The sequence below is a fragment of the Hyperoodon ampullatus genome (genome assembly GCF_949752795.1).
Source record: "Hyperoodon ampullatus genome assembly, chromosome: 7".
NCBI lineage: Eukaryota > Metazoa > Chordata > Mammalia > Artiodactyla > Ziphiidae > Hyperoodon > Hyperoodon ampullatus.
In genome coordinates, this window is record NC_136920.1 from 73,013,608 (window position 1) to 73,035,641 (window position 22,034).

Here is a 22,034-nt window from a genome sequence, read left to right on the forward strand (position 1 = left end):
CTTTAAAGTGTTAGATCATTTTAGTTCTTGGAATCTGTAATCTGAAAAAACCAAACACCAAAACCAAAGTTTTTATCCAAGGAAGAAGGTTATTGGTTTATCTAGGAATTTGTGATTTATTGAGTCACTCATAATTCCTGTGCTCTAACAGGCCCAAACCCCTTTTACTAGACACTGTTTTCCTCAATAAGAAGTAACATGCTGGGACTTCCGTGGCAGTCCAGTGGTTAAGACTTAGAGCTTTCACTGCCGTGGGCCTGGGTTCAATCCCTGGCGGGGAGAACTAAGAGCCCACGAGCCGTGCGGCATGACCGGAAAAAAAAAGTAACATGCTGCTGGCTTTCCTCTGTTGGGAAGGGTCCAGGGAGAGAAAATGACTTCTTCTCAAGGACCTGATACATATCCAAGGCAATACAAAACCTCCTGATACTTGATCTTGATGTTGTGCCTATGCCTCCGTTTCTTGACATGTTTATTCCTGGACACTTGCATAAGGCAAGGAATATAGAGTGAAGGGAAACTGCTTTGGAGGCACTTCTGGATGGCACAGACAGAAATTGGTTCATAGATGGATTTGTAGGTGTTGCTGAGAAATGAACAGAAGATCAAGGTGCAGTTGCTGGAGCAGGATTCCACGATCCAGTCCTCCCGAGGCTGTGTCCCCTGCCCGCACACAGACACCACTGAGGACGAACTAAGGGGACTAGACCCCAGGGCAGAGAAGCTGACAGGACACAAGTGCCAGGGAGTGAAGAGGCCTGAATACAGAAGGGCCTAGAAAGAGCTCCACTGTAACCAGAGGGGCCTGGAGGGGAGCGGGTCTGATTAGGGGAAGGGGTGGAGTAGGGTGTCTGCCCCTGTATGATGCTGAGACTGTGGCCCCGACACCCAAGACACAGGCACAGACTCGGCCTTCATGTGGGTGTCCAGCCATCACCCCTTGGGAACTAACAGGCTGTCCTCATATCAAAGAATAACACACGGTTTTCAACATTCAATCTCTTAAGCATTTATTAGATCTGCTGGCTTCTGTGGACAGAGAACACACTAGCTCAGCGTCCCTGCCCTTGGGGGCTCACAGCCCCGTCGTCTCCTGAGCAGAGTGAGAAATAGCTCAGTATTTTTTGGGCAGGCCGGCAGGTCTGAAGTGATTGGGGTCTTTGCCGCTCCGGCCCCATTCATTGGCCTCCTGGTCGGCCCTCGAGTCCTCCAGTCCGTGGCCACTGTCTCCATGCTTAAAAAAGTCTGTGACTCTCTGAATATTCTCTCTGGCATCGCTGGAATGGAGGAGGGCAGGTAGGGGATTACTCCAGGGCTGACGAGCAACAGCCCACCCTCCCCATCTCTCCTCTTTCCAAGGAATCAAGGACTCTGACAGGAGCTAGGAAAGAGGGGATGAAGCCTGAGGCTGCCCGGACTCAGCCCACCTCAGCCCTGCGGGTCCCCTTATGCTGGGTGAACAGCACCCATGCGGGAGGCTTGGGAATCGTCTGTGCCACCAGCCTTGCTCTGCTCTTCAGTCACTCAGACCCCACACAGGACACAGAGGGTGAGGGTGGATAAGAGGAGGAGAGGCCACAGCCCTACAGGAAGTCCTCCAGGGCTTGGCCCCTCCTGCCTGTCCGAGGCTCTCACACCCATCCCTGCGTCCTCAGGGCCCCTGGTACCTGATCACTTCAGCAGCCCAGACACCACCAGGTCCCCTTTGGGCAGCATCATAGTTGCCCCGGGCATGGAAGTACTTGTCTGAATTTTTGTAATTGGCTTCTTTCATGTCAGAGTAGGCTCTCCACATGTCTTTAGTCCCTGGGAGGAAAGCACATAGAGAAAGGATTATCAGGTGGACAGAAAACTGTGCCACACCTCAGAGAAGAATCAAGGAATGAAAAATCTTCCACTGACTCAGTTTCATCCTGTGGCTAAAGCACCATGAGTGCCATAGGTTGAGAAGAGCATTCTTCGTGCCTAGTTTCCTGCTCCTGGTAACTCGAATGAGAGTCGTTATGGGGGGAGGAGCACAGCTGTGTTGGACCTGGTTGTTGGGCCCCGATGATGCTGTCTCTGGACTGCATCTCACTTAGGGCTCTATGTGATATGTTTAAAGGAGAGAAGGGAGCTATCATTATAGGGCAGGATTCCTCAGCTTCATACTATTGAAATTTTAAGCCAGATAATTTTGTGTTGTTCAGGGCTGTCTGGGGTATCGTAACACGTTTAACAGCATCCTCACTTCTACCCACTAATGGGCAACCTATTCCCCAAGTGTGACAAACAAGAACGTTTCCAAACATGCCAAATATCTCCAGGACACAAAATTGCCTTGGCCCCGAACCACTGTTATAAAAGGAAGCTGCATAGGATAAGATCCAGGGGACTTGGGTGAGTGAGCAGGTGACATGGAGGACAGATTCTGAGAAAGCAGCAGACATGCAGCACCTCTGCCCTGACGCCTAAGAAATGTATTTCTGCTGCGCGAATGCACTAAATGTGACTTGATTCCCCTGCCTGTTAGGCATGTGAATGGCATCCTGAGAACTTTCTAGTGGCCGGTATTGATGATATGGGCTGCCTGAGGAAGCAAGCCCTCGAGCAATGGGTCTTTTCCTCAGCCTGGTTACACTTTCCAATCAGCTGGGGAGATACTGAAAGTCCCATGAGACCTACCTCACACCCCAGGCCAATTACCTCACACTCTCTGGGGTGCGTCTCAGGCATCAATAGTTTTCATTGCTCCCCAGGTGAATCCAACATGCAGCTGAGATTGATAAGCCCCCAGCTTGAGGAAGTGGTACTGGGACAAGCCTGCCCAGCAAGAGCTTTGGCCTCATGCACAGCTGGGTTCAAACTTCTCTCCTGCCACCTGCTGACTGGCTCTTAGTCCCTGGGCAACGGACTCGGCTGCTCTAAGCCTCGGTTTTCTCCCCTTCAGGTGGGGGAAGATGCCTCCCTCACGGAGGTATTCTGCAGGTAAGTAGGTGACCAACTGTCCCAGCCTAACCAGAACTGCCCCTGTTTTCCTGGAACTGCCACAGTTAGCGCTAAAAGTGTCCTGGAAAACTCCTCAGACCTGGGCAAAGCAAGAGAGTTGGTCACCCTGAAGTGCATGTAAGGGCCAAGTTCCTACTGGAAGCTTGATGTATGTTATTAGGTTCCCCACCCTCCGCCCCCGGTCGCACACGGGTTTTTTTGTCAGTTAAAAGGCTAGAAAAGGGTAGGAAACAGACTAAACCAGGGATAGTGTCACTGAGTATAGGAAGCAGGAGCAAGAGCTAAGCTGAAGGTCCCTGAATTATCCAATTAGGAAATGGAAGGTAAGAAGGAAGAGAAGAAGAAGAGGGAAGGAAGGAAGGAAGGAAGAGAGAAATGAGTGGAGGGAGAGAAGAAGAGAAGGGAAATAGATGGATAGCTTTCAGCCTACTTCATGCAATTGGTCTGAGGGAAATGCTGTACCATTTCAAGACTTATTTTATGTCTTCCATTCAAACTTCCATTTCAGCTGAGAATGATGACTGTTCTTCCTCTAGTAATTGATAGACATAAATCCTGTGGTTTTCAATCAGTCTGAAAAAAAGCTCCCCAAACACCTGGCACATTCTACCACATAGGGCAGCACCGCCTAAGACAGTAGCTCCAACCCTTAAGAGTGCTCATGGTGAATCCCAGAGGCCCTTGGGTGTCATGCCCCCTCCACCAGCCTTACCTTCATAAGCCTCACCAAGGAAGGAAAACCATCTGCTGTGGACTCCCAGCACCAAGGAGCAGAGAATGAGGCCTGTGAAAAGCTTCATTGTGCTGAAATGAAAAGAGAGGGTCAGGGAGACACGGACAAGCCTTGTACACCCACCTTGGGATTTGTATGTCAAGGAGGGCCTGGCTGTTCTTTCCACTTGTTCTCATTAGACTCTCAGTGGTCCACCTAGGGAACATTGCAGTAGGAACTCACTCGGAGCCACTAGCCCTCAGCTCTGAACCCACCAATCCTGAACCCAAGACTGTCTAAGAGGTCACCAAGGTGTCTATGGTGGAAGAAGAGTGCAGCTGGGACCTAGTTGTGTCTTGCTAAAGCAGCCTGTAATTAATCAAAAAGCATTTCCCATGCACCACTCTGCCAGCACTGACCTCATACAGGACAAATACAAAACAGAAGAATTAAAGTAAGTGTGTTCAAAGAAATCACTCCTTGGAGAAGTTTCTCACCTGAACCGGGTGGAGCAGACCTGCTGGGGACAGGTGGCTGTACTTATACTGAGCCATCCCTGCTGGGGTCATGGGGTGAGAAGGAAAGCTGGACTGGTGCCTGGGGGAGAGTCCCTGCAGGTCATTTCTCCTACAAAACTGAAAAGGGTAACTTCCTGGAGACCAGTGGCTGTCCTCATCCACAGGTCATATTTCTCATTGTGCAACCCTGAGAAAATCGGTAGGCCTGTTCTGCCTGGTGGCCACTGTCGGGGGTGGAGGGGCTGAGGCCCAGGCCACCTGGGCTGTGGAGAAGAGGGTGTGGATCTCCAGGAAGGAGGCCCCCAGGCTGCTGGAAGGTGTGTGGTTAGAGGATACTCCTCCAGCCTGGACCTTGCTTTCCTTGTCGTTTCCTCAGGATGGTCCCTTCTGGACCAGACAGCAGATGTTCCAGAAATTAAATCCTTTGAGCTCATGTCCAAATTCTTGGGCTTCAAAACTGACAGTCCAGCCCCACCGATTCACATGTGTGCCCTGAGCACCTTCCACCACTCTGTGTGCCTATGCTGAGCTTTCAGCTCCAAGGCAATAGAGAGCCCTCTCAACCTCCTAGCCAACAGGAGGTGTATTATCTAAGCTGGCTCTTGAGATGGGGGTAATCCTAGTAGAGGGGAGTTCCTGCTAGTTCCTGCATCCTGGAGATGCATCATAGTGGGAGTGAGAGTGTTTTGGTGCAAGGGACTAGTGTGTAAACTCTAAGAAACCTCTAATAGGACAGAGGGGTGTAACAGCTGTTATGGAAAATGGCAGCCCAAATGGGGAAGTGCCAGGCTCCTAGTCAGGGGAATGGTTGAGGTGTCTGCTGTATTTTCCTGGTAGGGGTGTATGTGGGGTGTCACTGTGAGTCAAAAATATCAGCAGTGTCCTCCCAGCAGATGAGGCCTGTGTATGTATGTGCAGAGCTTTCAACTCTCAAGAGAAAATCCCTTGTGCCTCATCCTCAACTGGAGATTAAAAAGAAACGAAATTGAGTTATTTGTAGTGAGGTGGATGGACCTAGAGTCTGTCATACAGAGTGAAGTAAGTCAGAAAGAGAAAAACAAATACCGTATGCTAACACATATATATGGAATCTAAGAAGAAAAAAAAATGTCATGAAGAACCTAGGGGTAAGACGGGAATAAAGACACAGACCTACTAGAGTATGGACTTGAGGATATGGGGAGGGGGAAGGGTAAGCTGTGACAAAGCGAGAGAGAGGCATGGACATATATACACTACCAAACGTAAAAGAGATAGCTAGTGGGAAGCAGCCGCATAGCACAGGGAGATGAGCTTGGTGCTTTGTGACCACCTGGATGGGTGGGATAGGGAGGGTGGGAGGGAGGGAGACATAAGAGGGAAGAGATATGGGAACATATGTATATGTATAACTGATTCACTTTGTTATAAAACAGAAACTAACATGCCATTGTAAAGCAATTATACTCCAATAAAGATGTAAAAAAAAAAAAGTACAAGAAATGCAAACAATTTCTCAAGTCAAGTTGCCTTATAGGACTATTTTAAAAAAAACCTCTTCCAAGGACCAATTTAAATTTAAATTAACACAAACCATGTCTGTCTTGTCACCTTTGTACATATAGTGCTCATCACGCTATCTGGTGAATAACAGGCACTCTTTCATTACTTTATTCATTCTGCAGTTACTTGCTGAGCTGTCCCTACATGCCAGCACTCACCCGGGTGCTGGATGTCTCTAGCCACATGGCATTTATGTTGTAGTGACTAATCAATAAGTATATAACACAAATAGTGACATCCCTCATTATCTAAATCTAATCCATTCCTGACAGTGTGTTGCGGAGCAGTGGTTTTTTAGGGGTCAAGAGTAGCAAATTTTTGAATATCAATTATATTACAAGAGAAAAAATACTAATCCCTCCCTAGCCAATTTTTACAAATAATATCAGAAATACTCGAGCACCTGTTTAACAATCCATCAATAATATCTACACAATATAAAACAAAATACCAATTGCCTAATTTTTTAATAATTAATAAGCCCATTTGTTGGTGTCTTGTGTGAAATCCATGCTAATACTCTAGAAAGGTGAATACAAATTCTGTTTTCTTCCTATACGGCAACAAATATGCACTGTAAATCTTAAAAACTAAAAAATTTTTAAAGATAATGCCAATAATTTTTGTATAATAAAATATACAGGAATATTGGCGACAGAATAACTTTAAAAATACACATCTAAGAGTAATCTCTGTCCAAATTCAAGGAGCTGGGTGACAGTCTTTTCTACCTGGCACTGGAAATTCTGTATACAGATGGTTGTAAACAATGGTCTGAAGTTATAGGTGATGCACTTATTGAAACACACACACACGCACACACAAACATGTTAAATGGATGACTGTTTATATTGCCTTTACTTTTTATCACCCTGATAATATGAGACTGTGTTTGCAGTTAAATTTTTGAATAGACATTAATGTTTAATGTGTCTTGATCACTCTGGCATTGGGCATCACTGTTGTCTGCAGGGTCTAAACCTAAGGGTGGCCTTAGGTAGTGATATTGACACACATCACACATATCACATACCAGAGAGATAGCAGAGTATCTGGGAATAAATGCAGGTAAGTCAGTGGATTTGGTGGTGGGACCTTGTGGAAGTTCATTTCTTTTTTTTTTAATAAATTTATTTATTTTATTTTATTTATTTTATTTTTGGCTGCATTGGGTCTTCATTGCTGTGCGTTGGCTTTTCTCTGGTTGCAGCGAGCAGGGGTTACTCTTCGTTGTGGTGCACGAGTTTCTCATTGTGGTGGCTTCTCTTGTTGCAGAGCACGGGCTCTAGGCGTGCAGGCTTCAGTAGTTATGGCACATGGGCTCAGTAGTTGTGACACACAGGCTTAGTCACTCCGTGGCATGTGGGGTCCTCCCAGACCAGGGCTTGAACCCGTGTCCTCTGCATTGGCAGGTGGACTCCCAACAATTGCGCCACCAGGGAAGCCCTGGAAGTTCATTTCTGATTGCTTTTATTTTTCAGTGAAATATGGAGCAAAGTCATCAACTGAGAGGAGGATGGAGGAGGAATAGGTGTTGGAAGTTTCAGGAGAGAAGTGAAATATCATCATCTAGGAGAATGGCACAGGGAATGAACTGAGGAAGTGTAGTCAGATTGCAAGGCAGCTCGAGGTTAATGACCATGAATTGAAAGTGAGGCTAGTCACTGTGGCTGTGTGTTTTTCTCTGACCAAATTCAGTTGCCAAAGTGTAGACTTGAAGTAAGTGGGGAATTGGATATCACCACTCATTAAATACTTGTTGAATTATTGGATGAATTAATACATGCAAAGGTCAAAGGAGAATTCATTTAAAGATGAGGGATGGTTAAAGTATAGAGGGAGAGAATTAACAAAGGGAGAGTGAGTGACTGAGAGTGAAAGATGAGCATAACAGATTCTCCAAGGTCCAAGAGTCCACAGGACCACTAGGGATGTGGTTGCCCAGGTGTAGTAGGAGCAGGTCTTTCTCTAATGAGGGAAGGAAAGGAGAGAGGATGAGGAAGATGTATTTTGAGATGGAGGAGAGAGAACTGAGGGAAACCAGGAACACCTGTCTTTACCTGTCACAGGACTCATCACTCTCTACCTGTGTGCATTTCTGAGTTTGGCACCACAGTGCACAAAACCCAGGGGTAAGAACCTTGTCTGACTTATTGACAGGAAATCTGCTGTATCTCTAACACCTAGCACAGCACCCCAACTATAACAGGTTCTTTTTATTGATTGAATGAATCAATAAGTGAATGAAGGAGGAGACTGTTAGAGGTCTTGTGCAGGTGGAGTTTGGAAGTTAAGAAGAATGAAAAAGCTTTGAAATGATGCGCACTGTGTAGTATCAGTCATTTAGAGATGAATACGGACATTGTTTGTATGCAGTGAAAACCCAGCCTACTTGAATGGCTGAACTTACTGTCAAAAAAATATATCCAGAAAACAAACCCTTCTCACCACCTCTACAGCTTCCAACTCATTATTCTGCACCATCATCTAGATTATTGTAATGAATCCCTAACTGGCTTCCATATTTCCACCCTGGCTCCCAACTAGTCTCTTCTCAATACAGCAACCAGACTGTTAAAACACAAGATAAATCATGTCACTCTCTGCTCAAGAGGATCTCAGTTTTACCCATAGCTGAAGCCAAAGCCCTGCAATGGCTTACAATACTCTGCTCTGTCTCACTCACACCTCATGGCCTATGTCTCTCCTCTCACTCCTTTCCCTCCATCCACGACACTGGTCTCCTCCCTGATCTTTAAACACTCCAGGCGGGGCTTCCCTGGTGGCGCAGTGGTTGAGAGTCCGCCTGCCGATGCAGGGGACAAGGGTTCGTGCCCCGGTCCAGGAGGATCCCACATGCCGCGGAGCGGCTGGGCCCGTGAGCCATGGCCGCTGAGCCTGCTCGTCCGGGGTTGTGCTGTGCAACGGGAGAGGCCACAACAGTGAGAGGCCTGTGTACCGGGGGGGGGAAAAAAAAACACTCCAGGCGCATTTCACCCCAGGGGCTTAGTTATTTATTCCTTTCATCTGGAACATTCTTTTCCCAGATATTTGCATACTGGGGCTTTGGGAAGAGCAAGATCTTAAATTTCAGGATGCAGGAAGGTTCAACGATATAATTAACGGTCACTAAGAGTGCTGGCAGCAAATATGTTGAAATGAGGGTTGTAAGTGACATGAGGAAATTTTCCAGGAAGGTGGGAGAGGACTGGGGAGATCTATCAGCAAATATAATAGAGACATGCTTTGCCCTCAAATATTGCTAATCAGATTGTCTATTTCAGAAGCATCCTGTGGGCGTTTGAAGAATGCAGAGTCGTGGGCCAGAATCTTGAAGGTTCTGATTCAGCAAGTTTGAATGCCTGTGTTTCAAAATCTCCCTGTTTTGGAAATCACTTGTGTAGAGAACATTGGTAAGGCTGGAGAGAGAGCAGTAAAGAATTTGACAGGGACTTAGGAGAAGACACTCCAAAGAGCATCGGGGGTAAATTCTGTGGAAATGGCAGTGGAGGAAAAAGAGGAGGGAGACCCCCTCTTTCCCATTCTATTGTTCCGGAGTTGCAGGAGGTGTACCCCAGGGGAGAAGGTGACAATAAAGTGGAATCGATATGGGAAAGGCAAGTTTCAGGTTTTTCTAACAGGGAAAAAAAATAGGCAAAGATAAAGGGGAGTACTCACCACAGAGCCTTCTCACCCAGGGCTCAGAGGAAAGGCAGGTAGAATGTAAAGAGGTCTGAGGCTGACCCATAGAGCAATTAGTTTTTGTTAAGTGAAAGAAGGGACAGGATGACAGGGGTAAAGGAAATAGTGGTTTAGCGTATTGTTTAGTGACAGCAGGCTGGGATCATTTACTGCTTGGGGCTGAGTGTGCAGTGCTGTGCTGTGGAAGGCTGATACTTATGAGCCAGTAGAACTGCCCCCCACTCCAAAGTCCAAAAGGACTGTGAAATGAAACAATGGGGTTGCCTTTCTGATCTCCCCCTCCTCCTAATAACAGAAGTTCTAGAGAGAATAGATCAACAAAGGAGCAGGGTAGGAAAGAGGTTAGAGAGAGCAGGTAAGGTATACTCCCAACACATGTTTACTATGAAATATGTATGAGAAGTTGATCTTTCAGGCTGACCCACAGTGTTCAAACTTAGTGTCCATAGGCCTAATAGGCCAGGGCTTTCTACCACCCGAGATCTCTAATTACTGGGAAGAGGACCCCAATTTTCTCCTTAGGACAGGGGTGCTCTATTTATTTATAAATTCATCTTTTATAGAGTCACAGCCAATTCATTCTTTCTCACATGTATACCAGGTCTCCTGGGAATGCCTCTCTTTTACTCATTAAGAAAACAATCCACTTCCATACAAATGAACTTATCTACAAAACAGAAATAGTGTTACAGATATAGAAAACAAACTATGGTTACCAGGGGGTTAGGGGTGGGGGAGGGATAAAATTGGGAGATTGGAATTGACATGTACACACTACTATATATAAAATAGATAACTAATAAGTACCTATTGTATAGCACAGGGAACTCTACTCAATACTCAGTAACGGCCTATATGGGAAAAGAGTCTAAAAAAGAGTGGATACATGTTTATGTATAACTGATTCACTTTGCTGTACACCTGAAACTAACACAACATTTTAAATCAACTATCCTCCAGTAAAAATGTTTTAAAAAGAAAGAAACAATCCACTTCCAAACTCCTTTCTGATGGAGAAGCTGTAGAGAATATAAATGGCTTACTCAAGTACCAGAACCAAGAAGGCACACAAAGCCTTGGCCGGTGCTCTTTCTACTCCAGCCCCTTGCCTCCATAGCTAAACAAATTCTCTCTTCTGAGAACTGGCAAACCTCTTAAAAATATGATGGATGGTTTATGGTAATTCCAGGTTGCGTTATTTGGTTTGGGAGAATGCCACTGGACACAGCAATCTGAGCTTCTGGCAGTAGAAACCAGAACTTTGCCCATTCCATTTTTCCATGCTTATCTCGGATAGAAAGATTCATTACAAAACACCAGAATACCTTCCCAGTAGAGATTGTGGCACTGAGTTCCCATCACAGACCCTAAAACCCAGCCACCTGGACTTAGAGGCAGCGTTAAGAGCCAAGCCCTGGATTTGGGTGCACCTAGCATGACTTCTGCTCTGTCATATACTCATATTGTGGAAGAGCATTTACTGACCTGGAGAAGCATAGTTAACATCTAAGGAGAAAATAATGTAATAGAATGTGATCCCGTGTTTGTTAAAAGACATTCTCTCACTGTGAAACATAAGCTAGGAAGTTGTATATCAAATGGTATCCATGTTTCTAGGTAGTGAGAAGTGTTCATCTTATTCTGGGTTTTTAGGATTTCCTACAATATGTTCATTCATCACCTATTCAACCTTCAATGCAACAGCCACTACGCTAGACGTTGGGCATATATTGCAGGGAGAGGGGACAAGAAATAACCAGGTCCAGGCTATGCCTTCATGAAAATGAGACTTATAATTGGGGAGAAAAATGATTATACATGCATAGAGAGAAAGCTCATACTTATTTTATGATAAAATCAGTAAGATTCCAATAAATAAAATGGAAAGACTATGTACAAAAAGTATAGTGAAAGAAAAGAGAAGGCAAGGTGTCACTCATCCCCCTAAGATTGTTATCTCCCCCAAAGAACAACAATCCTCAGATATTAACTTCATGACTCATTCCCATCCTTCCTCCTTAAAATTAATAAAATCAGAAATGGCTCAGGTGTCAAAGGTTTCCTGCCCCTTTACTTCCTCCAGCCAGTAGGCTCTCCATTACTGCAGTAGGGAGGACAGGGGAAATGATTTTCCACCTGTTTCTTCTACTTAACATGCTCATCATTAAGCACGTAAAAGGACCAACAATTTTTTTTTTGATAAATTTATTTATTTATTTTTGGCTGCATTGGGTCTTTGTTGCTGCACACAGGCTTTCTTTAGTTGTGGCGAGCGGGGGCTACTCTTCGCTGCGGTGCATAGACTTCTCATTGCAGTGGCTTCTCTTGTTGCGGAGCATGGGCTCTAGGTGCTCTGGCTTCAGTAGTTGTGCAGGCTCAGTAGTTGTGGTGCATGGGCTTAGTTGCTCCGTGGCATGTGGGATCTTCCCAGACCAGGGCTCGAACCCGTGACCCCTGAGTTGGCAGGCAGATTTTTAACCACTGCGCCACCAGGGAAGTCCAGGACCAACAATTTACTTAAGGATATGGACTCCTAATTCTGTTTGGTGTGTGTCCCTTCTTGCAAAGCCCACACCCCTCATTAGAGAGAACACTCTCCTACTAGCATAGAGTTTCCAGTCTGCATCCTCCAGGCACCAGGAAATCCCGGTTTGAACCTGTCTGTACTTAGTTCTGAGTCTCTTCCCCCAAAGGCTGTTGTATTGCTCCTCTGAAGCCTCCTGGATTCTAACTGATGGAATGGATCAAGATAATGGACGTGCAGGGGAGCATTGTGGGGTTATGTCACCAGCCCCCTGTTAGCAACAGCAAGGCCACCCTCAGGGCCGGCAACTGGTGTTGTCAACATACCAAAAAGCTCTGCACTGTGTTTTAAAATATTTTATTTTCTTTCTTTTTAAACACTTGCAAAAGGGAGTACTGAATCATAGACAATGCAAAGCTCCAAATCTCTTGTGGAATTGTGTAATATTGGTGAAACTAAGAACTCATTTGGGGAGGGGATAATTTTGTTGTTGTTGTTTTTATTGAAGTAGAGTTGATTTACAATATTGTGTTAGTTTCTGATGTATGGCAAAGTGATTCAGTTATACACATATACATTTGTATATATACATATATTCTTTTTCATACTCTTTTCCATTATGGGTTATTACAGGATATTGAATATGGTTCCTATACAGTATACAGTGCTATGCAGTGTATACAGTAGGTCCTTGTTGTTTCTCTCTTTTATATATAGTCGTGTGTCTCTGCTCATCCCAAACTCCTAGTTTATCCCTTCCCCCACCCCCTTTCCCCTTGGTAACCATGAGTTTGATTTCTATGTCTGTGAGTCTGTTTCTATTTTGTAAATAAGTTCATTTGTATCATATTTTAGACTCCATATGTGTGATATCATGTGGGAGGGGAAATTTTTTAAGCCCCAATAATTCTTCTTATGTTTAGTTTAAATTTCAAGTGATTAACAATAAGTATATCTTATGAATCATATGAAACCTTCTGTACTTGCTAGGCTCTTCAAATTGTTAAGCATGTTTTTCAATTTTATAAAATAGAAAAGCTTTTCATTTTAGATGAACAATAAAATGTTATGTCAAAAAGAGAGTCCTTTTCCTTCTACATTCATTGGCAGGAAAATCCAACTTGGGAAATTTACTGCGTATGATTGAGCAAAGTCAAACATTTAGATTTACGGGAGAGTCTGTCTCAACCTGATTAACAAAATAAGGAGTGCTTGTTTAGCTCTCTGTGTCCTAAACATCCTGGCCTCCCTGGTTTCTCTTAGTCTTTCTTCTGAGAAATGTGACTTACAACACAGTGAGTGGTTCAATAAACAAAGTATGTCCAGATCCAAGTGATTTGCCTTCCAATTTTCTTTGAACTAACTTGATTCTCTGCCTAAATGGAGACTCACATCTCTCTTGATACATTGCGTCTTTCCATACTCCCAGCAGTGTATCCTCTGGTCAGACTTGCTGGATGAGCATACTGCCCAGAAACAGAGACCCCACTTCTCCGAAGCCCCCAGCCTGATTCAGGAGCTCCAGGCTCACCGGTTACTTCCAGGGATGGGGAACTCACAGCATGGAGAACTGACCCCAGGTCAGAAGGGAAGCTGGGGCAGGTGCCACTCAGAGAAAGACTGGGGATAATGATGTGAGCCCCTGCTTGGCCTACCTGCCCTTCTTGGCGCACAGACCTGCCCACCTCCAGGACCTGTACACTTGAGAAAGGCCTGGAATTACTGGCATTTGGACCAGTCAGAAGGTTTTAGGGTCAAGGAAAAACAGTCATGGCTTCCTGTGGTCCAGCTGGCTACCGCATGTCCTAAAATGTGCTTCCCAACTTCCACCAAGACTTCCCTTTTCCCCAACTCTAATCCTGTGGGATCCCTCAGACAGATGGGGGGTCATCAACTGGGGAAGGAAATACTTTGTGCTTCCTCAGACCTTCACCCCAATCCCATCCCAACTCCAATGAGATTTATAAGCTCTAAGAATTTGAAAAAGAATAGATACATGTATACGCATAACTGAATCACTTTGCTGTACACCTGAAACTATCACAACATTGTTAATCAGCTATACTCCGATACAAAATAGAAAGTTAAAAAAAAAATAAATCCTGACTTTTTGTAATGCGTCAGGGCTAACACCTCACCCAGCCTCTCAACTAATATTCCTGCCTGGCTGACTCAGGATGCTTCCTGTCCCTCTGATGATGTGTGTGGGGTTTTTGGTTGTTGTTTCTGTTTTTCCTATTTTCAACATTTTGGCTTTCTTTTCTTCTTGAAATACTTGTAACAATAAGACGATTTCTGTTTAAAATATAGGTTTTATTATTATTCAGGTATGGATGGTAAGGCCAACAGATCAGGAGACAACTGCCATTAAAAAGACAGTTTGGGGCTTCCCTGGTGGCGCAGTGGTTGAGAGTCTGCCTGCCGATGCAGGGGACACGGGTTCGTGCCCCGGTCTGGGAAGATCCCACATGCCGCGGAGCGGCTGGGCCCGTGAGCCATGGCCGCTGGGCCTGTGCGTCCGGAGCCTGTGCTCCGCAACGGGAGAGGCCACAACAGTGAGAGGCCCACATAACGCAAAAAAAAAAAAAAAAAAAAAAGACAGTTTGTTACTCACAGATCCCCAAAGAAGGGGGCACATCACACCAAGGGGGACGGAGTGGCCACACGAGGAAGCACCCAGGGTGGGCCAGGGGACAGAGAGAGTGGGAGAAAACATGACAAACGCCTTTATTGTGGTTTCTGTGGGAGGACCAGTGAGGCAGGGTGAGCGGGTTTAGGACTGGCTCCTTTGAATACTTTCAGATCTCACTCGGCATAGGGGTTGGTTCCTAGTTGTCTCGTACCTGGGTCTGGTGTGATCAGGGCAGGTGGATAGTGGCCCAGAGCGTGAGGGCGCAATAAAGGAGGTGGTTAAAGTGTGAGCTCTGGATTGGTTGGTTTGTATTTGAAAGGCTCACTCACAGGTTAGTTTACCATCACAGGTTAGTTTACTAATCTGTAAGAATTGGCTACCTCTGGGAGAAGCAGTCCCTCCAGGGGCAGGGAGGCCCCAGGATGTGAAAGCATCAAAAACACAGATACAGAATGGAAAAACATGTTTAACACAACTTCTGAGGCATCCTTGGAGTGGCTCAGGCATCCCGCTGCTGTCAGATGAGCCGGGCTGTATGAGGCTCTTGTCAGTGGATGTTGGATCCTTGCCTGGCTTGCTTTATCTTGATGTAAATCCCTGTAATCTCTACTCTTCTACCTAAATGTCTCCAGTCTCAATCCACACCCAGCGGTCCACTCTTCCCCCTCTGCAGAATGGTCAAGGACCTAGTGAACTCCTCAACGGCAGGTTCAACTATGTTCTAGCGTTCTTGTCAGTCAAAGTGCAAGTGCCTCCTCTTTTCTCGGCTTTTACACATTGTTGTCCCCAGCCTGCCACTCCACAATCACAACCCAAAAAGTGCACTCTCTATGTCCTCCGCCACCTGCCTGCATCCATCCCGCGGAAGCTTCCATTCCTACATCCTCAGTGTGTTCCATCCACTGTTCCCACTCTTCTTTCCCCGGTCTGCACCACACCTCAAGTAACAATCCGGTCACTTTGATGCCACAGAGCACTGGCTGCACTACTTGTGCCTGTGCAGGGAGGATGAGATCGGATGCCCATTGGGTCCTCACCATCTCTGCCACATCTCTCATGAACCGTCCCCAGGTGCAGTCCAACACCATTTTAACATTGCCTGTAGGATGGTGACATGGAGGATGGTACACACACTTCTCCATGGGTACCCATTGCTTGATGTGAAATTGTTTCATCCAGACCTGGGTTAAGGACGATCTTCAAAGCTGTATGGCTCTACTTCTCTGGTGCCTATTATGGACATAACTGGTGCTGCAAACATCTCTCAGTTCTCTTGGTCCCTGGGGATGCCCTCTGGCCCAAAGACAGAGACAGCAGTCACAGTTGTCTCCCCCCTTGGGGTAAATCCCAAGATCACGCATCTTAGAGACCAGTGCATGTCTCCTCTTGGCCCTTACTTTTTTTAATTTACTTATTCATGGACCTTTATTCATCCATAAAAAATAAATCTGTTGTGTCCCTAAAAAAATTCCACTGGGAATTTTTGATTAGCATTGCAATGAATTTATAAATTAATCCAAAGAGAACTGATATCTTTACTAAGTTAAAACATCCTCTCCATGAACGTGACATACACCCCCCACTTTTTATCCTTTAACAAACTTAAATTTTCTCTGTAAATATTTGTGTATTTTTAAAGTTTTCCCTAGACAGTTAATGTTTTTGGTACTATTTTGTATTGTATTTTTTTTTAACTGTTAAGAATTGGTGTTGGGACTTCCCTGGTGGCGCAGTGGTCAGTAATCCGCCTGCCACTGCAGGAGACATGGGTTTGAGCCCTGGTCCAGGAAGATCCCACATGCTGTGGAGCAATTAAGCCCGTGGGCCACAACTACTGAGCCTGTGCTCTAGAGCCCACGAGCTACAACTACTGAGCCCATGAGCCACAACTACTGAAGCCTGCACACCTAGAGCCTGTGCTCCGCAACAAGAGAAGCCACTGCAGTGAGAAGCCTGTGCACTGCATTGAAGCGTAGCCCCCACTCGCTGCAACCTAGAGAAAGCCCGCGGGCAGCAACGAAGACCCAACGCAGCCAAAAAAACAACAAAAAAAGAATTGGTGTAGAGAAACTCAATTGATTTTTTATGTGAAACATGGCAATCTCACTGAATTCTCTTAATGGCTTCATTAGTGTGCCATTTGATTCTGATGGGTTTTCTATGCAAAATGTTGCATCATTTAGAAATAATGATAGTTTCATTTCTTCTGTTCCATTTCTTATCCTTCTCATGTTTCTTGTCTTAGCAATGGGCAGGTCCTCCAGGAGAATGTGAAACTGAGGTGATCAGAATAGGACATCCATGTCTCATTCTTGGCCTTCTTGAGAATGCACCTAAAGTTTCTTCTTTACACATAATATTTGCTGTAGAGCAATGATTCTCAAGCTTTTTTGTCTCAGGGTCCCATTATACTCTTAAAAATTATTGAGGACCTCAAAGAACTTTTATTTATCCTGACTCTATCAGGATTTAACACACTGGAAAGAAAAAATGTTTAAGCATTTAAAAACACAATAATATATTGTGCTGTTATGAAGTTTTATGAGGACTGAGTTAATTTATGAAAAACCCCTTGCAGAGTATCTAAAAAATGGTCAAATAAATAAATGAATAAATAAAAACACAATAATAAATCCATTATGTTAACATAAATAATATATTTTAATGAAAATAATCTTTATCCAAAAAAATTAATAACAGAAATAGTAGCTTTATATTTTTGAAAATTTTTAAATATCTAGCTTAATAGAAGATAGCTGGATTCTCATGTCTGATCCTGCACTCAATCTGTCACAATACATTATTTGGGTTGAAGTATACAAAAAAATTCACACCACACAGATACAACATATAGGTAGAAAACAGGAGAGCATTTTAATAGCATTTTAAGATAATTCAGGCAATTCTTTGATACGATACCAAAACTTGACTAGTGGTAGTTTCTTAAAGGTCAGTTGCAATGTAGAAATCTAAAACCATATCAATGAATATTTCATACCCAGTACACTCATGAAAAAAAATGAGAATGAAAAAGGAAAAGAATATCTTAGTGCTACTGTGAAAATAGTTTTGATCTCACAGACTCCCCTGAAAGGGTCTTAAGAGACCCTCAGGTTTCCCTAGAACACACTGTGAGAACTGCTGCTATAGATTATTGGTATTTAACCTTTATCGAGTCAAAAAACTTCTCATTATTTTAGAATACCTCTCTTTTTTTTTTGTCATAATAGGTGTGAACCCTTATAAAATGCATGGCTGAGAGGCTGAGAGGGCTTTCTCTGCCCTGGAGCTGAGAGCTCAGCACAGGTACACAGAGTGGTGGAAAGTGCTCAGAGCACCCACGACATTCGGTGGGGTGACCTGTCAGTTTTGAAGCTCAAGGGATTTACACATGAGTTCAAAGGATTTAATTTCTGACACCGCTGCTGTCTGGTCCAGAAGGGACCATCCTGAGGAAACGACAAGGAAAGCAAGGTCCAGGCTAGAGGAGTATCCTCTAACCACACACCTTCCAGCAGCCTGGGGGCCTCCTTCCTGGAGCTCCACACACTCCTCTCCACAGCCCAGGTGGCCTGGGCCTCAGCCCCTCCACCCCTGACAGTGGCCACCAGGCAGAACAGGCCTACCGATTTTCTCAGGGTTGCACAATGAGAAATATGACCTGTGGATGAGGACAGCCACTGGTCTCCAGGAAGTTACCCTTTGCAGTTTTGTAGGAGAAATGACCTGCAGGGACTCTCCCCCAGGCACCAGTCCAGCTTTCCTTCTCACCCCATGACCCCAGCAGGGATGGCTCAGTATAAGTACAGCCACCTGTCCCCAGCAGGTCTGCTCCACCCGGTTCAGGTGAGAAACTTCTCCAAGGAGTGATTTCTTTGAACACACTTACTTTAATTCTTCTGTTTTGTATTTGTCCTGTATGAGGTCAGTGCTGGCAGAGTGGTGCATGGGAAATGCTTTTTGATTAATTACAGGCTGCTTTAGCAAGACACAACTAGGTCCCAGCTGCGCTCTTCTTCCACCATAGACACCTTGGTGACCTCTTAGACAGTCTTGGGTTCAGGGTTGGTGGGTTCAGAGCTGAGGGCTAGTGGCTCCGAGTGAGGTCCTACTGCAATGTTCCCTAGGTGGACCACTGAGAGTCTAATGAGAACAAGTGGAAAGAACAGCCAGGCCCTCCTTGACATACAAATCCCAAGGTGGGTGTACAAGGCTTGTCCGTGTCTCCCTGACCCTCTCTTTTCATTTCAGCACAATGAAGCTTTTCACAGGCCTCATTCTCTGCTCCTTGGTGCTGGGAGTCCACAGCGGATGGTTTTCCTTCCTTGGTGAGGCTTATGAAGGTAAGGCTGGTGGAGGGGGCATGACACCCAAGGGCCTCTGGGATTCACCATGAGCACTCTTAAGGGTTGGAGCTACTGTCTTAGGCGGTGCTGCCCTATGTGGTAGAATGTGCCAGGTGTTTGGGGAGCTTTTTTTCAGACCGATTGAAAACCACAGGATTTATGTCTATCAGTTACTAGAGGAAGAACAGTCATCATTCCCAGCTGAAATGGAAGTTTGAATGGAAGACATAAAATAAGTCTTGAAATGGTACAGCATTTCCCTCAGACCAATTGCATGAAGTTGGATGAAAGCTATCCATCTATTTCCCTTCTCTTCTTCTCTCCCTCCACTCATTTCTCCCTTCCTCCCTCCCTTTCTCTCTTCCTTCCTTCCTTCCTTCCTTCCACTCTTCTTCTTCTCTTCCTTCTTACCTTCCATTTCCTAATTGGATAATTCAGGGACCTTCAGCTTAGCTCTTGCTCCTGCTTCCTATACTCAGTGACACTGTCCCTGGTTTAGTCTGTTTCCTACTCTTTTCTAGCCTTTTAACTGACAAAAAAAACCGTGTGTGACCAGGGTCGGGGGGGAACCTAATAACATATATCAAGCTTCCAGTAGGAACTTGGCCCTTACATGCACTTCAGGGTGACCAACTCTCCTGCTTTGCCCAGGTCTGAGGAGTTTTCCAGGACACTTTTAGCGCTAACTGTGGCAGTTCCAGGAAAACAGGGGCAGTTCTGGTTAGGCTGGGACAGTTGGTCACCTACTTACCTGCAGAATACCTCCGTGAGGGAGGCATCTTCCCCCACCTGAAGGGGAGAAAACCGAGGCTTAGAGCAGCCGAGTCCGTTGCCCAGGGACTAAGAGCCAGTCAGCAGGTGGCAGGAGAGAAGTTTGAACCCAGCTGTGCATGAGGCCAAAGCTCTTGCTGGGCAGGCTTGTCCCAGTACCACTTCCTCAAGCTGGGGGCTTATCAATCTCAGCTGCATGTTGGATTCACCTGGGGAGCAATGAAAACTATTGATGCCTGAGACGCACCCCAGAGAGTGTGAGGTAATTGGCCTGGGGTGTGAGGTAGGTCTCATGGGACTTTCAGTATCTCCCCAGCTGATTGGAAAGTGTAACCAGGCTGAGGAAAAGACCCACTGCTCGAGGGCTTGCTTCCTCAGGCAGCCCATATCATCAATACCGGCCACTAGAAAGTTCTCAGGATGCCATTCACATGCCTAACAGGCAGGGGAATCAAGTCACATTTAGTGCATTCGCGCAGCAGAAATACATTTCTTAGGCGTCAGGGCAGAGGTGCTGCACGTCTGCCCCTTTCTCAGAATCTGTCCTCCATGTCACCTGCTCACTCACCCAAGTCCCCTGGATCTTATCCTATGCAGCTTCCTTTTATAACAGTGGTTCGGGGCCAAGGCAATTTTGTGTCCTGGAGATATTTGGCAATGTTTGGAAACGTTCTTGTTTGTCACACTTGGGGAATAGGTTGCCCATTAGTGGGTAGAAGTGAGGGATGCTGTTAAACGTGTTACGATACCCCAGACAGCCCTGAACAACACAAAATTATCTGGCTTAAAATTTCAATAGTATGAAGCTGAGGAATCCTGCCCTATAATGATAGCTTCCTTCTCTCCTTTAAACATATCACATAGAGCCCTAAGTGAGATGCAGTCCAGAGACAGCATCATCGGGGTCCAACAACCAGGTCCAACACAGCTGTGCTCCTCCCCCCATAACGACTCTCATTCGAGTTACCAGGAGCAGGAAACTAGGCATGAAGAATGCTCTTCTCAACCTATGGCACTCATGGTGCTTTAGCCACAGGATGAAACTGAGTCAGTGGAAGATTTTTCATTCCTTGATTCTTCTCTGAGGTGTGGCACAGTTTTCTGTCCACCTGATAATCCTTTCTCTATGTGCTTTCCTCCCAGGGACTAAAGACATGTGGAGAGCCTACTCTGACATGAGAGAAGCCAATTACAAAAATTCAGACAAGTACTTCCATGCCCGGGGCAACTATGATGCTGCCCAAAGGGGACCTGGGGGTGTCTGGGCTGCTGAAGTGATCAGGTACCAGGGGCCCTGAGGATGCAGGGATGGGTGTGAGAGCCTCGGACAGGCAGGAGGGGCCAAGCCCTGGAGGACTTCCTGTAGGGCTGTGGCCTCTCCTCCTCTTATCCACCCTCACCCTCTGTGTCCTGTGTGGGGTCTGAGTGGCTGAAGAGCAGAGCAAGGCTGGTGGCACAGACGATTCCCAAGCCTCCCGCATGGGTGCTGTTCACCCAGCATAAGGGGACCCGCAGGGCTGAGGTGGGCTGAGTCCGGGCAGCCTCAGGCTTCATCCCCTCTTTCCTAGCTCCTGTCAGAGTCCTTGATTCCTTGGAAAGAGGAGAGATGGGGAGGGTGGGCTGTTGCTCGTCAGCCCTGGAGTAATCCCCTACCTGCCCTCCTCCATTCCAGCGATGCCAGAGAGGCTATTCCGAGAGTCACAGACTTTTTTAAGCATGGAGACAGTGGCCACGGACTGGAGGACTCGAGGGCCGACCAGGAGGCCAATGAATGGGGCCGGAGCGGCAAAGACCCCAATCACTTCAGACCTGCCGGCCTGCCCAAAAAATACTGAGCTATTTCTCACTCTGCTCAGGAGACGACGGGGCTGTGAGCCCCCAAGGGCAGGGACGCTGAGCTAGTGTGTTCTCTGTCCACAGAAGCCAGCAGATCTAATAAATGCTTAAGAGATTGAATGTTGAAAACCGTGTGTTATTCTTTGATATGAGGACAGCCAGTTAGTTCCCAAGGGGTGATGGCTGGACACCCACATGAAGGCCGAGTCTGTGCCTGTGTCTTGGGTGTCGGGGCCACAATCTCAGCATCATACAGGGCAGACACCCTGCTCCACCCCTTCCCCTAATCAGACCCGCTCCCCTCCAGGCCCCTCTGGTTACAGTGGAGCTCTTTCTAGGCCCTTCTGTATTCAGGCCTCTTCACTCCCTGGCACTTGTGTCCTGTCAGCTTCTCTGCCCTGGGGTCTAGTCCCCTTAGTTCGTCCTCAGTGGTGTCTGTGTGCGGGCAGGGGACACAGCCTCG

General features: G+C 46.0%; 2 protein-coding genes across 4 annotated transcripts; one reads left to right on the top strand and one right to left on the bottom strand.

Annotated features, from left to right (window-relative positions):
* Positions 1 to 1,114: 1,114 nt before the first annotated feature.
* On the bottom strand, positions 1,115 to 3,788 carry LOC307055957 (serum amyloid A-2 protein; the record flags this gene model as incomplete). Of its 2 annotated transcripts, none has more annotated exons than XM_079708292.1 (3): positions 1,115 to 1,166; positions 1,668 to 1,806; positions 3,701 to 3,788. In XM_079708292.1, the coding sequence occupies 3 exons, from the start codon at positions 3,786 to 3,788 to the stop codon at positions 1,115 to 1,117; spliced, it is 279 nt and encodes a 92-aa protein (XP_079564418.1). The 2 variants fall into 2 exon arrangements, with proteins under 2 accessions (XP_079564418.1, XP_079564417.1); XM_079708291.1 differs by having other exon boundaries at positions 1,115 to 1,277.
* Positions 3,789 to 18,873: 15,085 nt separating this feature from the next.
* LOC307055329 (serum amyloid A-2 protein-like) lies at positions 18,874 to 21,570 on the top strand (the record flags this gene model as incomplete). Of its 2 annotated transcripts, none has more annotated exons than XM_079707497.1 (3): positions 18,874 to 18,961; positions 20,879 to 21,017; positions 21,408 to 21,570. In XM_079707497.1, the coding sequence occupies 3 exons, from the start codon at positions 18,874 to 18,876 to the stop codon at positions 21,568 to 21,570; spliced, it is 390 nt and encodes a 129-aa protein (XP_079563623.1). The 2 variants fall into 2 exon arrangements, with proteins under 2 accessions (XP_079563623.1, XP_079563624.1); XM_079707498.1 differs by having other exon boundaries at positions 21,519 to 21,570.
* Positions 21,571 to 22,034: the final 464 nt, after the last annotated feature.